General features: G+C 40.6%; 1 protein-coding gene and 1 pseudogene across 1 annotated transcript in view; both read right to left on the minus strand.

Moving 5' to 3' along the window:
- The window catches only part of LOC145395274 (uncharacterized), a 181,590-nt gene that overhangs the window by 96,023 nt on the left and 68,138 nt on the right, over nt 1-17,429 (minus strand). The window contains exon 7 of the mRNA XM_080268954.1: nt 2,316-2,448. Coding sequence (XP_080125080.1) covers nt 2,316-2,448 — 133 coding nt within the window. The remainder of the gene's footprint in view (nt 1-2,315; nt 2,449-17,429) is intronic.
- On the minus strand, nt 6,895-7,013 carry LOC145395322 (5S ribosomal RNA; annotated as a pseudogene).

Consider the following 17,429-nt stretch of genomic DNA (forward strand, 5'->3'; position numbering starts at 1 on the left):
CATTTTAACCTCCTTCCAGAACATAATTCTGTTGAAAATTCTCAGTCAACCGCCTACCCCACCTCTCATCTGCTGCCACTTTAGCATTACGCACAGCCCTTCTCGCCCTATTCCTCTTTTCCTTATACCTCTCATATGACAACTCATCCTTCTTCTGCAGCCACACTTCATATGCACGTCTCTTCTCAGCCACGGTCATACTTACTTCCTCGCACCACCATTCACTTCCATTTCTTACACCACCACCCACACGTCTCACACCACACACCTCTTCTGCATGCCCCACCACAGCACTCTTAAACAACTGCCATTCCTCCTCCACACTGCCATTTTTCTGATCTTTCACTGCGTTCCACTCATCTTTCAATTTCTCCTGATACTCTAGCATTTTCTCTCTTTTATCCAACTCACTCACTTTCACAACTTCCGTGCCACACTTAACCCTCCTAGCTCTCACCCATCTCATACCTACTCTTAACTTTCCCTCCACTGGGTAGTGGTCAGACATACCTCCACCCTCCCCTCTCAGAACTCTCACATCCAAAAATCTTCCTATTACATTCCTAGACACAACCACATAGTCCATCAATGCTTTATCCAAAACCCTTCCACCCTCCTGTCTCACCCATGTATACTTATAAATACCTTTCTTCTCGAACAGCGTATTTCCAATCACCATCTCACGCTCAACACACATCCCTATCATTCGTTCCCCATTTTCATTTCTTCCAGGCACACCATGTATACCAACTACATCTTCAACTGCTACATTTCCCACTCTAGCATTCAGATATCCCATCATTACCACATTCACATTCGCTCCAAAACTCTGCAGACACTCATCAACATCATTCCAGAAAGACTCCCCCTCTTCTTCATCCCTTTCACTACCAGGCCCATGTGCACTCACAAACACTCACAACTCACATTCAAATTTCGCTTTCACCCACCTCAGTCTCGATGACACCTCCTTCCATTCAGTCACACTGCTGTACTTCTGGACTCACTAACAAGGCCACACCTCCTCTTGCCCTTCCTCTATCAACACCTGACTATCTTCCATTCACATTTCCAAACATAGACTCACCCTTCCCTTTCATCTTCGTTTCACTCAAAGCTAACACATCCAACTTTCTTCTCACAAACATTCTCCCAGTCTCCTCCCTTTTAGCCACAGTCGTACTACATCCACGCACATTCATAGACCCAATCTGCAGGGTACGGGGATAACTCGTTTCCCCAACCCTTTCTCTGGTCAGTCTCTTTTTAGGAACTAAAAAACAGAGGAGGGGGTCCCTAGTCCCCTTACCCCGCCCCTTTTAGTCGCCGTTTACGACACGCAGGGAATACGGTGGCAGTATTCTTCCTAACACAACCTGGCCGCAGAGTAGTAGTCCCACCCCATAGAGCGGCCAAATTGTGTTCCCCCCGCCACAGGGGGGTTAGTATTCACACCCCAATAAATCACAAAGTAACTTCCAGTACATTCTCTAATCTACTGCTTCTAACATAAAAATGATTTAATTAGCTATGGTTGCACCGCCTACGGTGATTGTGTTATAAAATTTTAACCCATCAACCCAAAGGAATCATTTTGATAGACACATATACACACACACACACACACACATTTTATATCTCTCTCTCTCTCTCTATCTATCTATCTATATCTATCTATCTATCTATATATATATATATATATAGAGAGAGAGAGAGAGAGAGAGAGAGAGAGAGAGAGATAGAGATAGAGATACATAGAGACAGAGATAGAGATAGAGATATAGAGATAGATAGATATATGTATGAGAGAGGGGTGTGTGAATTGGGAGCAGGGCAATGAAACGGTGGGGGACCGGGTGACGTGGAGGCGATTTGTTAGTGGCCAGCCCGTATAAGGGATTAAGGCGTCTGGCAATTTATAGATAGATAGACAGATAGATAGATAGATAGATAAAATCTGTAGATGGTTTTAGCTTAGAAAAGACTTTCTGAAGTCTGTCTATAGCCAGATGCATCAATTCCGTTGGGGGAAGCCACGAACAAAGCTCCTCCACGTCACCTAGCTTTCCATCGTCAGGTTGTCCTTCCTCCAGCTCACATACTCATTTTCAGTATTGTATTGTACCACTCCACCACAACATTGTCAGGTTTTTGCATGAATATATTAATGCCGTCATCGTAGTAATGGGGCTAACCATTTCAGTTCGATGGCGTCATTCGTAGTGTTACTGATATCACTCGATTTACTGGAGACATGTAGTAAGGGATAGGATAAATACGAAAATCTGATTGTAAACAGTATCATAAAAACTTACTGGATATGTCAGAGGAGAGTTGTTGGTGTTCAGTGTATACATCCTCTTAAGAGTAGCCAGTGCTTCCTCTTGCTGACCTTTCAGTAGCAAGAACATCGGGGATTCTGGCAGCCAAATCACCAGAATGGCAGTACTGTAAGAGATGCACAGTATTACATTAAAACCAGTGCATGATGGTGGGCAGATATAAATCAAATCACGACACCTCATCATTTATGTAGGCAATAGATGTCTTGATACAAGAAGATAAAGGACACCTTTGATAGCTGCACCCAACCCTGCACTAATGTGGAAGACGAGGATGGGCGAACCACAGAAGTCACAGCCACTATAAACTCTAGTCCGGGGTAAAAGTCTACTACTGTACAAAGGTTCTTGTGTATACGTAATAACTATGGCGCTGCCTCCCCTAAGGGTATTCCTTCCCCTGAGGGTGGTCATTCGGGGGGTCTCACGTGCTTAAAAGGTGGTTGGAGTAAATGCCTACTAATATGCAAAATTTCGTGTCCCTAGGTAAAAAACTATGGTCGTGCCCAATGACTTTGCAGAGATCCTTGGGGGCCACCCCCTCCTTTTTGAGGGGTGCCTTCTTGTGGTTCTGCCCTTCCCAAAACGTGGTCGGGGTGAACACCTATCAGAATGCAAAATATATATGTTCTGTAGTTAAAAACTTTGGTCTTGCAGAACGACTTTTTTCGAGACCACATGGGGACAACCGCCTTGTGTGAGGGAGTGCTTGGGGATACCACCAGGCTTATAACCTGGCGCGAATAATGCCCAAACATTGTAGAAAAATTTGTGTTCCCAGGTATTAAACAGCCGTCTTTAATGAACCACTCTCACCCCCATGGTTCACTTGTAATTTAACCCGTCACGTCCCGAGGTTTTCCGCACCTCCAACATCCCCCAGTCCCGAGGTATTTTCGAAAAAAAATTTTTGGCTAAAACCTTTGCTTTTGGTGAGAAACATCGAAAATTCATAGAGAAATCGCTCACCTGAGGTTTAAAATACCCAATCCAGGTAGGAGTTCCTCCTTACCTGACTGGGTTTTCTAACATGCTGGCACCAAAGAAAACGAGTTCTATGGGAGGGTAACTATTTTATCCACTCATAAACGGTATTTATTTATTTACTTGGTACGAATGTATATGTAGTATGAGAGTATATTGGTTTTCAAGCAGTAATAAAGGCATTATAAGCATTGTTTCACTCACTAACTAATCACCATACCTGACCTTTTTTTGCCACATTACCTGATCATTATTTCTGGCTGTTTCTTCTTCTAATGCTATGTAAACATTGTCCTCCACATTGTCATTGATTGGGGAATCACTCTGGCCCTGAATATCTTTACTAGCCAGGTCACTGGTAACAGGTCCATTGCCGAAATAATGGCGTGAGGGGGGGTGGTTATGCGGTGTAAGGCATTGTCCCTGCTTGGCATCTTGTAGAGGAATAAAGGAAGGTGTCCCGTGTATACATACGAAAAATCATGCGCGAAAATTGAAAATTGTGCAAATTAGGGACCTTGCAATTGCACGACGTACTGGTAAGTCGCCGGGACTGGCAAATGCAAATCGTTGCAACGTACCCATACGTCGACGGGATGGGGCGGGTTAAAAGTAAATTCCCCCTGACAGAGAATATCTTGCCATGAGAGGCACACAGATTTACGTGGCAGCCTGCGCTAACACACACCACCTCGGTCGTTATCTACAGAACCACAAAGCACAACTGGGCACATAAGATTTAGGGCCTAGTTGCCCCGCCAGTTGTATGTCAGTCAATCATTCAGTCAGTCACAGGAGTTAGCGTACAAGCTTCAAGATTTCCTAAGGTCATTCGAAGACAATGAATAATTCTATGATCATAAGCTGGATTCGTAACCGTTTTTTCTTTTATGTGTTCGACTCAGGTTATAGAGTAAACATTATTTAAATGTGAATAATGGTAATGGGACAAAAATGCACTTTCACTTTCCCTGTTCCCAAACCTAATATTACTGAGAAGGTATTGTTTGGACTGATAATCGTAGTATATTTCTTTAATTATGACTGTTTAACTTACTCTCAGGAAAAAAAATCAAGCAATCCAAAGTACAGAAGCTGGTAATATGCAGTGAATAATGAATATTTCTACCATTATCCCCTTTCATAATTGAATAACACTTACTCTATAACCTTTGAGAGTCCGACATATCTATATTGCAATGATCCGATATCTGTATGCTTGTCTGTATTATAATGGTCTAATATCGGTATGTCTGTTACCATAACACAGCAAAAACGGTGCAACGTAGCGCCCTTTGTTAGAGCATTGTGTACAGTTAAAGTGCTCTAACTTGATGAATAAAACAATGTCAGGTCCAATCAGGCCATCGGCTCCCAAGTTATGACTCATTTCTGACCTCTTGACATCGAGCAGAGGCCACCAAGGGCGGTCTTTAAGCAAGTGTTCATAAAATGTTGATGTCTTAGAATGCCCTATGGATCCATCTCCTGAAGATTGCACGTCAGCTCCTGGGACACCCTGTATGTATCTATCTACTTATCTGTCTGTCTATAGATCAATCGATCGATCTATACATCTCTCTGGATAGTTAGATAGATAGATAGATAGACAGACTGACAGATGTTCCGATCCTTTTTTGACCCATTAGGAGAGTAGGGGCCTAAGTTAAGCTGGGCAGTCTCGACATTTAAGGGGAGGGTGACCAGCCTCACCCGTGTCTGAAAGGCAGTATATGAGCAATAAATTTAAACTACCCTTCGATTAGAAACCCTTACAGGCTTAGTCCGGTTGCAGCACCTTACCCCACTAAACCACCAGGCGTCATTTGGTTATGTAACAGGAAACCATTTGGTTCGTCAACTATCATGTCACTTGAAGGCGGTACTACATCGAACTTGAAAGCACTCCCAGGTTCTCGGGCCCCATGAGGAGCCGGGGGGGTATGCGGTTTTTTGGCCCCTATGTTGTTCTCCTCTTCTCTTCGACAGCCTCTGGAGGGCAGACCCACGACGAAGACGCCACAGCTAGACATGAGAGGCACCCAAATTCACGCTGCAGCCTCCACAAACCCACAATATCCGCTACATTACATGGCAACACACCCACACACACCAAGGAGCATCAAAACAATACCCAGCACACGATATCATAAACAGATACTGTCATCTCTCCCCCTTCACCTGCCTCAGACCAGCTGCCAAAAGTATATCCATTCTCAAATCACTCACCGTCCCATTCAGTCACTTAAAGACAACACACTGCTGCATGCACGGCCTCCTGATATCCACCCTTCTGAATCCTGTCTCCCCCATCAGGACAGGGTCCATCTGGCCAGGCTGAGATGTGGGCATCATCCAGCCCTCTTAAGTTACCAGAAGTGGCTGGACGACTCCGTCGCTGACTCATGTCCAGAATGCAACACAGCACCCCATACTATCAAGCACATTGTGAAAGACTGCATTGCACACAATCACCTACGCCAACAACACAGCATACACTCCTTGAGAGCTCTATGGGAAAGCACGGTCTTGACCATGGCCTTCCTTAGGGACTCAGGGCTGTTCGGCCAGACTGGCTAGGGAAAAACTACTACTGCTACTACTACTTGAAAGCACTAAGACTGCGCATAGCTCCGCCAATGCCATTGTCATTAAAAAGGATCCGGATCCGTGGAGATATTGTGTGGAATACATAGGATACGGATCCATCCCAAAATATAATCAATTGTCCCTTGCCCCATGGCCCACTCTTCGACAAAATTTCATTGAACATCATTAAATTTTGGAATATCGTGTAGGTAAACAAACAGACAAACATGAGGGAATACATAACCTCCTCCAACTTCGTTGCAGAGCAAATTAGTGGATAACTGGCGTCCCATTAGATCATATCAGTGAATGAAAAAATCAATATAAATATGTAACAAATATAAATAAGTAAATATACACTCAAATATATATATATATATATATATATATATATATATATATATATATATATATATATATATATACACATATATATATATATATATATATATATATATATATATATATATATATATATATATATATATATATATATATATATATATATATATATATATATATATATATATATATATATATATACACATATATATATATATATATATATATATATATATATATATATATATATATATATATATATATATATATATATATATATATATATATATATGTATATATATATATATATATATATATATATATATATATATATATATATATATATATATATATATATATATATATATATATATATATATATATATATATATATATATATATATATATATATATATATATATATATATATATATATATATATATATATATATACACATGTATTATATATATATATATATATATATATATATATATATACACATATATATATATACACATATATATCCATATATTGCCAGACGCCATGTATCCCAAATGGTGTGGTCAAGGGCCCAGAGTTAACTGTTTTACAGGGAGAGGCAGTAATCCTCCACCAACCCCACTTGACACGTAGGGACGCCAACAGCATCTGGTGTTCCCAGGCGGTCGCCCATCCAAGTACTAACCAGGCCCAACGTTGCTTAACTTCGCTGACCGGACGGGAAGCGGTGTACTCAACGTGGCATATATATATATATATATATATATATATATATATATATATATATATATATATATAGAGAGAGAGAGAGAGAGAGAGAGAGAGAGAGAGAGAGTGAGTGTTTTGGAAACTCCTTGTACTGTTGTTTGCACATGATACTGTGATGTTGAGTGAAGACGAAGGGGAGCTGCAAGGCTTGGTGGATGAGTTTGGAAGAGTGTGTAAGAAACGGAATCTAAAGGTGAATGTAGGGAAGAGTAAAGTGATGGTCTTTTAGAGAGGTGAAGTCAGTGAATGTACAGCGAGGTTGGATGGTGAGGAATTGGAAAATGTGAGTACGTTTAAGTACTTGGGTAGTGTGATGAGTAAGGATGGAGGTTTGGAGGGTGAAGTGCTTGAAAGGGTACAGCAGGGAAGAAATGTTGCTGGTTCTTTTAAAGCAGTGATAAGAAACAGGGAATTGAGCATGGAAGTGAAAAAGTTACTATAGGACAGTATTGTGATACCAACTCTAACGTATGGAAGTGAAGCTTGGACGTTGTTGGAAGGACACAAGTCAAGAGTGAGAGCAGTAGAAATGAGTTATTTAAGTGGAGCCTGTGGAGTCACATGGAGAGACAGGCTGACGAATGAGGATGTAAAGGAGCGTTGTGGTGTGGATGTGGATGTGATAGGAAGCGTTATGAGGAACATACTGAGGTGGTTTGGCCATGTTTAGAGAATGGAGGGTGAAAGACTGACGAAGAGAGTGTATGAGAGTGAGGTGGAGGGGGGAAGAGGGAGGGGGAGGCCGAGGATGAGATGGAGTGATGGGGTGGAGAGGAATATGAGAGAGGGGGGTGTGAGTTGGGAGCAGGGCGGTGAAATGGCGGGGGACAGGGCGACTTTGAGGCGATTTGTTTGTAGCCACCCCAAAAGGGATTGAGGCGTCTGTCAATACATAGATAGATATATATCTATATCCATCTATCTATCTATATATCTATCTGTCAATATAAATATATGTATGTATATCTATAATTATATCTGTCTATCTATCTATCTATAGATATATCTATCTTTCTTGCATTAGCCAAAGGATATGAGAAAGGAATGTATGCTTCCATGCCCAAGAGAATAACCTCCGTAATGCGCAAGGCACACTCAGATGGCTCCCAGCCATGGAAGCAATAATCATTCCAGAGAAAATCAAAGAAGTACTGCCTGAGGGCCTCCCAATCCTCGGCTCCAAAATGCCACAGGCGACGTTTCCCTGGAGGGTCCACAGGCCATACCAGAGTGATAGGACAGGTTAAGGTGATAAGGTTGTGATCGGAGGAGCCCAACGGAGTGAAAAGATTAACAGTGTAAGCAGAAGGATTAGTTGTAAGGAAGAGGTCAAGTATGTTGGAGCTCTCTCCAAGGCGGTCTGGATACGGGTATGGTGCTGTACAAGCTGCTCTAGGTCATTAAGGATAGAAAAGATGTAGACTTGTTCACCAGGTGGATCAGTGAAAGGAGAGGAGAGCCAAAGGTGGTGGTGAACATTGAAATCTCCTAGAACGGAGATTTCAGAGAAAGGAGAAATGGATAGAATGTGTTCCATCGTAGAAGTAAGATAGTCGAAGAATTTTTGATAGTTAGTAGAATTAGGGGATTAGTAAACAGCACAGATATATTTAGTCAGAGAATGACAGGAAAGTTAAAGCCAGAGTGTAGAGAATTCAGAAGAATCGAGTTCAGGAACACGAGAGCAAGAAAAGTCGTTGCGTATATAACACAACAGCCACCTTTGGCTTTGAAATGAGTATAGAGAAAGTAGGAGGATACAGAAAAGGGTTTGCTGTCAGTTGCCTCAGACAGCTGAGTCTCAGTTAGAAAGAGAAGGTGAGGTTTAGAGGAGAGGTGGTACTCAACAGATCAAAAGTTAGAGGAAAGGCCGCGAATGTTGCAGAAATGAAGAAGTCAGACAGTGGTTCCAGGCTCCTCGTGTCTATGTATCTATCTATCTATGTATATATATATATATATATATCTATCTATTTATATATATATATATATATATATATATATATATATATATATATATATATATACACATCTCTATATCTATATCTATGTATCTGTCTATCTCTCTCTCTATCTATCTATCTATCTCTATACATATATATATCAATATATGTATACATCTATCTCACTCTATATCTATATATCTATCTATTGTGTATATATATATATATATATATATATATATATATATATATATATATATATATATATATATATATATATATATATCTTTATATCTATATGTCTATATATATCTATATCTATCTATCTATCTATATTTACATATATATATATATATATATATATATATATATATATATATATATATAAGTATTATGGGGTACTACCCTGTTCGGCCGTAGCACAGGCCAAACATGGTAGTACTCCCAAGGGGAATGGGAATGCTGGTGATTGGGAGAGCTGGAGCTCCTTTTTCACTAGCTTTCTAACCATCCACCTCTGTTGATCTTTTCATTGTGACAGTAACATGGAGAATATACCAGCATACTCTCCCAAACATTTCCTCCAACTATCTATGCACTACACCACATGCATTTTACATTTCACACAACGTATCCCACTACGTTACGGGGGTTGCCACCAGCAAGGGCATGCAGCCATAAAACTTTGCCCCCGCTACCTAGTGGCAGACTTCTGGGGGGAGGCGAGGTGGGGGTTACGCTGGCATAGATCATGGGTCCAGGGCGAGATGGGGCTTGGGACTGTGCTAGAGGGTACAGGGCATTGCGGTTCCTAGGCTACCACTTCCGCCCAATAGAGAGGGGCCCAAACCTGGGAGTAGCGCCCCAGGAGGCTGCCCTATCAATGGGTGTATAATGTCGGGATAGTTACAGTGCCAAGGCGCACTTGGAGGGTGTCCCTGCAGCTGTCCTGGCAGGGTGCCCCAAGGCCACTACGACAGCCACTAGTAAGCTGGTGGGCTAGGGGTCCCAGATCCATTGCCTGGACCTGGGACGGTGCAGTGAGTGGGGCCTGTGCTTTGTCTATTCCCCTTTATTAATACTGAAGATGACAAAACAAAATAAGTTTCAAAGCAAGCCTGCGGACAGTAAATCACCCAAGGGGATGAGGGTGGGTTCATGGAATGTGGGATGTTTGAGGGGAAGAGCGAGGGAAGTCGTTGAGGCATTCATGAGGAGGTGGGTGGATGTGGCGTGTTTGAAGGAAGTCCGGTACAGGGGTGGATCAGCCAGAAAGATTGTTGGGAAGGACTGTTGCTATAAGTTGTTTTGGAAGGGAGTGACAGACGGATATGGAGGTGTTGGTGTGATGGTTGCGGAGAAATGGGTGGAATATGTTATGAATGTTTTGAGAGTAAGCTATAGGATATTGGTAGTGAAAATCCTGTTGGGTAGAAAGATAGCTGCGATTATATCGGCATATGCTCCACAGGCAGGATTGGATGTAGCAGAGAAAGATAGATTTTGGGATGATTTAATACGTGTAGTGGGTGGTATGCGGGATGATGAGATAGTGATTTTGGGAGAGGACTTAAATGGTCATGTAGGTGAAGCAGCACAAGGTTGTGAAGGAGTGCATGGGGGATGTGTGTATGGTATAAGGAATGCAGAAGGGGAAAGGATACTCGAGTTTGGGGAGGCAACGGACATGATTGTGTGCAACACATATTTTAGGAAAAGAGTCAGTATGTTAATTACATATGAGTCTGGGGGAAACAGCAGTCAGATAGATTATTTTCTGGTTAGGAGGGCCGATAGGAGGTTAGTGAGGGATGTTAAAGTTATAGGAAGTGAGGAGTGTGTGCAGCAGCACAAACTATTGATTTGTGATATGGTGCTTAAAGAACAAGTGATGAAAAAGAGGACTTATGTACCTAGGAGGAAAATATAGAAGCTGAAAAACCAAGTAGTAAGAAATGCCTTCTATAACGAGTTGAGGAGAATGGTGGCTGAACAGGGAGCTGTAGACAGAGGCGTTAATGAACAGTACAGAGCCCTCAAGAACAATTTCTTGAGAGTTACTGATGTAACATGCGGTTGGACAAGAGGACCACCAAGACATAAAGTAACTTGGTGGTGGGATGAGGGTGTAGAAGTTGCAGTTAAGGAGAAAAGAAGGCTTTTTCGGGAAAGGAAGAAGGGTGGTAGCAAAGAGGAATATTTGGCTGCCAAGAGGAGGGCCAGCAGAGAGGTATACAGGGCAAAGTCTGAGTCACAGAGACTATTACTTGATAACCTAAATCATGGGGAAAGGAAAAATATGATATTTAAGGTGGCAGGTCAGGTGAAGAGGGATAATCGGGATATTATAGGTGAGCAGTGTGTGAAGAATGATGAAGGAAGGGTAGAGGTGAACAGTGAGGATATTAAAGATGCATGGAGAGAGCATTATAACTGGTTGTTGAATGAGGAGTTTGACTGGGACAGGGAAGCTTTGGAGCCAGCAGATCCAGTGTCTGGCCCTTGGCCTTTGATTGATGCTGCTACTGTAAGTGAGGCAATAGGCAGGATGAAGGTGGGGAAGGCAGCAGGTGTGTCTGGGTTGACTGCCTAAATGTTGAAGGCCTCATGGGAAATTGGGGTGAGGTTAGTCACTGAGTGTGTTGTCCCAGATGACTGGCTGAAGAATGTTATTGTAAATGTGTATAAAGGGATGAGTGATGCACTGGAAATAGGAAATTATAGAGGTATAAAGCTTTTAGATCAGATAATGAAGGAAATGGAGAGAGTTTTAGAAGGTATGATTAGAGAAAGAGTGAATATTGATGAGATGCAGTTTGGGTATATGCCAGGTAGGGGGACCACCGATGTTATATTCATTGTTCGACAGCTTCAGGAAAAATATATTGGTAGGAGAAGGGATCTTTATTTTGTTTTTGTTGATTTGGAAAAGGCCTTTGACAGAGTCCCAAGAGAGGTGGTGAAGTGGGCAATGAGAAAGCTTGGCTTGGAGGAGTGGCTAGTTAGGGTGGTTATGGCTATGTATGTGGGTGCTCACACCCAGGTAAGAGTGAATGGAGATTTGAGTGATGAGTTTTCCGTGAATGTTGGTGAGCATTAGGGGTCAGTCTTGAGTCCCATGTTGTTTATCATGGTACTTGAAGCCCTTTCACGTGACTTTAGAAACGGACTCCCGTGGGAGTTGTTGTATGCTGATGATTTGGTGTTGATTGCAGAGAACGAAAGGGAGGCAGAGGAAAGGTTTAGGAAGTGAAGAGATAGTATGGGGCACAAGGGTTTAAGGGTAAATGCAGATAAAACAAAAGTGATGATATCTAGGGTTGGTGGCGGTACTGTCAAAGACGAGGGAGAGTGGCCATGTGCAGTTTGCCACAAGGGCATGGGAAGTAATTCCATCTTGTGCGGTGTTTGTGATAAATGGGTGTATAAGAGATGTAGTTGTATCAGAAGTAGACTGCGAGATAATGCTGATTTTATGTGTATGGCGTGTCAGGGTGAGCAGGTGGAGATTGTCAGATGTGAAAGGATTGAACTTGCTGGTGAATCTCTTGAGTGTGTGGATGAGTTTTCTTATTTGGGAGACATGTCGTGTGCTGGAGGTGGGGCTGGAGCCAGCTCTGTGGCTAGGGTGAGAAGTGGTTGGAAGAAGTTCAGGGAGCTCTTGCCTCTCCTGACATTGAGAGGACTCTCCCTATGTGATAAGGGGTCTTTGTATGCAGCATGTGTTAGGAGTGTAATGCTGTATGGTAGTGAGACCTGGGCAGTGAAGGAGGAGGATATTCGCCGACTCAGACGTACAGAAATGACAATGATTAGGTGGATGTGCAGTGCGTCAGTGCATCCAAGGCCTGGAGGGGCTGGGTTTACGATGGAAGAGTTGAGAGGTAGGATGGACTGGAGTGTATTGGTGTCGTGATGAGGAGAGGTAGATTGAGATGGTTTGGACATGTGGAGAGGATGGGGGATGATAATTGGGTGAGGAAGGTGAGAAGTGTTAATATGGGGGGTGGGGTTATGAGGGGTAGACTGAGAAAGACATGGGACGAGGACATTAACCCTTCCCATCCCGACGTTTTCTGGGCAGTGGTATGCCCCTGTCCCGACATTTTTGGACCTTATTTTTTAGGCTCAAACATTCGCTTTTGGTGAGAAACATCGAAAATTCATAGGGAAATCGCTCACCTGAGGTTTAAAACACTTGATCCAGGTACGAGTACCTCCATACCTGACTGGGTTTTCTAACAGGCTGGCACCAAAGAAAATGAGTTCTATGGGAGGGTAACTATTTTATCCACTCATAAACAGTATTTATTTATTTACTTGGTACGAATTTATATGTAGTACAAGAGTATTTTGGTTTTCAAACAGTAATATAGGCATTATAAGCATTGTTTCACTCACTAACTCATCTTCATTCATGACCTTTTTTTCCCACATTACCTGATCATCATTTCTGACTGTTTCTTCCTCTAATGCTATGAAAACTTTGTCCTCCACATTGTCATCGATTGGGGAATCACTCTGGCCTTGAATGTCTTTATTGGCCAGGTTACTGGTAACAGATGAATTGCCGAGACAATGGCGTGCAGGGGGGGGGGAGAGGTTATGCGGTGTAAGGCATTGTCCCTGCTTGGCATCTTGTAGAGGAATAGAGGAAGGTGTCCCGTGTATACCTGCCAAAAATCACTCGCGAAATCAATTGCGAAAATTGAAAATTGTGCAAATTAGGGACCTTGCAATGTTGACGTGTTAATTTACGTCTCCGGGATATGAGTGCATATCATGTGAGGACGTGAATTCACGTCTCCGGGATGGGGTGGGTTAAGTGTGACCTCAGGGTTAAGGGACTGACCAGGGAGGCTGCAATGGATCGCGCAGCATGGAGAGCCGCCATTAGGTGGCCAAGACCGACACATGGAAGCATGTTGGAGACTTAAAAAAAAAAAAAAAAAAACGAAACAAAAAATATATATATACACCTATATATATATATATATATATATATATATATATATATATATATCAATCTATTGATAGATAGATAGATAAATAGATGGATAGATATAGATAGATAGATAGATAGATGGATATATCTGTCTATCTATCTATCTATCTATCTATTTATCTATATATGTATATACATAGACATATATCTATATATATCTATATCTATCTCTCTATCTATCTATCTATCTGTCTATATATATATATATATATATATATATATATATATATATATATATATATATATATATATATATATATATACTTATATATATATATATATATTTATAAATATGGATAGATAGATATTTATTTATCTATCTATTTGTCTATCTGCCTATCTATTTATCTATCTATGTATCTATCTATATCTATATCTACATCTGTCTATCTATCTATCTATATACATATAGATCTATCTATATATATATCTCTCTCTCTCTCTTTCTCTGTCTCTCTCTCTATATTTAGCTATATCTATATCTATATATCTATATCCATCTATCTATCTAAATCTATATTTATCTATCTATCTAACTATCTATCTATCTATCTATATATATATGTGTATATATATATATATAGATAGATATATATATATATATATATATATATATATATTATAAGATATGATATGTTAGTTTGTATTCGTTTGCATTGGTGATTTTAATGCGATTGTTGGTAGTAGTGCGGATCGCTTTGAAGATTGTATGGGTATGGAGGGTGTTGGTATAAGATAGGAAAATGTGGTGCGATTTCCAAGCTTTTGTTTGGCAAATGACCTTACGATTGGTGGAACTATCTTATACCATAGAAAAAAAATAAAACTACTTGGATTTCACCATAAGGTAAATACTGCAACCAGACTATTAAGAAAAGGGGAAAAGCGAGAAGGAAAAAGTGGATGTCAGATGAAACATGGACTGCAATTCAGAAAAGGAAAGAGGAGAAGTTAAGAAGTGAAGAACAACATGTTGATGGCCAGGTAGTTGAAGTACTTAGAGCTAAGGACTGGAGTTTACATGCTGAAGTAAAAAGACACGGTAGACGTGATAAGAGGAGACTATATGATGAAAAGGCAACAGGGAGAGAAATTAAGTGAAGTAAAAAGGACGGTTAGAGCACAAGAGCAGCGTATCAGGCCATAAAGGAGTTAACTGGGACTGAAAAGAGACGGAAGGAAATACCTGTACAAGATAGAAATGGTAACTTGTTGACCAAAGATTTGGATTTAAAAGGAAGGTGGAAGGAACATTTTGAATCAGTTTTAAATAGACCAATCCCAGCTGAAGAGGATATTTTGCCAGCCGAGAGAGATTTGCAGACAGAAACAGGGGATATAACCTTGGAAGAGGTAGGAAGATCAATAAAGGAATTAAAGAATCTTAAAGTCCCAGGAGAGGATGGAATATTTCCTGAAATGCTTAAGGTGGAAAATGAGTTGATGAATGCGCTTTTGAAATTTTTTAATGTGGCTTGGGATAATGGTGGAATTCCAAAAGAATGGAAAAATGGAGTGATTATTTATATATATATATATATATATATATATATATATATATATATATATATATATATATATATATATATATATATACAAAGGAGATTTAAATGTTTGTGGAAACTGGAGGGGGAAAACTTTGACACTTGTAGTTGCAAAAGTCTTTTCCAAAATCTTGTTGAACAGAATAGAGCCAGTAATTGATAAAATTTTAAGAGAAGAACAAGCTGGATTCAGAATGGGTCGAGGCTGTAATGACCAGATTTTTATTGTAAGGCATCTAATGCAACAAGCTAATGAGATGATAATACCACTTAGTATGTGTTCTGTGGATTTTGAAAAGGCGTTTGATAGTGTTTCAAATGGAGCCATGTTGAAAATTATGAGATTCTATGGTATTCCAGAAAAGTTTGTAAATATTATTAGAAGCCTGCATGAATGTGCTTTTTGTAAGGTAATGGTGGGCGGTTCTTTGAGTGATCCATTTAAAGTTAGGTCAGGAGTGAGTCAAGGAGGAGTTCTTTTGCCTTTGGTGTTTGTTTTGGTTATGGATTATGTTATGAGAAAGGTTGTAAGGAGAACAGGTGCAGGAATTAACTGGAAATAAAATAAGAGGCTAATGGATTTTGACTATGCTGATGATATTGTACTGATTTGCAAAAGTATTTACGAGATACAAAGGGTGCTTGATTGTCTGGTTGAGGAAGAAGAAAATGTGGGATTGGTAATAAATTGTGGAAAGACTGAAATTATTAATAAGAAGGAGGAGGACCAAGTCGATTGTGTGATTGGGAATAATGTGGTGAAGACTGTAGAAAATTTTAAATATATGGGAAAGATTGTATCATCTAATGGATCATTAAACAATGAAATTGAGGAGAGGATTAGACAGGTTTGGCGAGCTGTTGGAATGCTGATATCTGTTTGGAATAAAAATATGCTTTGGTACATACTAAAGTAAAAGTTTACAAGTCCATGGACAGATCAGTTTTAATTTATGGGCATGAGTCATTGTACAGTACAACTGCAACAGATCAGAAAGTATTAAGATCTGAGAATAAAATACTGAGAAGGATACTTGGGGTAAAGTGGTAAGGCAGGGTTTCAAATGAAAGAGTAAGGGATATTACGAGAGTGAAACCAGTTGATGAATATGTTAGACTGTCTTGCTGGAAGTGGCTGGGACACATATATAGAAAAGAAGGCAGTTTAATCCAGGATTTGCCAGAGTGAACTGCAAGAAGAAGAAGAGACAGAGGTAGGCCGAGGGAAACCTGGTTGAGGACAATGAAAAGAGAAGCAGGAGAGAAGTGTTGGTGGGACCTGAAGGAGCTGGCAAGAGACCAATATTGGTGGAGAGAATTCATCGAGGTCCTGTGCATCCCGTGGGGTTCCACAGGAACTGATTGATATGACATTTGTTTCCTTAGACATGAAAATGTGCCACCACTACTCCAAAATCGTAGAATACTTTCTACATTTTGTTGTTGTTGTTGTTGCACTTCATTGCTGCTACTGGTGAACTTGGTGAGAAGGTATAAAATACTCTTTTAAGGTAGTGTTAACCCGCGGCGTCCCGTCGACGTTCTTTAACATCCACACGTTTTGTCACTGCCAATCCCGTCAACGTACATAAACGCGAAATAATTGCAAGATCCCTAATTTGCACAATTTTCAATTTTCGCGAGTCATTTTTGGTACATATACACGTGACACCTTCCTCAACAAGATGCCAGGCAGGGACAATGCCTTACCCAGCATGATCTCCTCCCCCCCCCCTGCATGCCATTGTCTCAGCAATTCACCTGTTATCAGTGACCTGGCCAGTATAGCCATGTCATGCCACAGTACGAAATTCAGGGCCAGAGTGATTCCCCAATCAATGTCAATGTGGAGGACAAACTTTACATAGCATTAGAGGAAGAAACAGTTAGAAATGATGATCAGCTAATGTG

Source organism: Coenobita brevimanus, chromosome 30, assembly GCF_032717465.1.
Source record: "Coenobita brevimanus isolate Jiangsu-jjx chromosome 30, ASM3271746v2, whole genome shotgun sequence".
In the NCBI taxonomy this organism is placed as follows: Eukaryota; Metazoa; Arthropoda; class Malacostraca; order Decapoda; family Coenobitidae; genus Coenobita; species Coenobita brevimanus.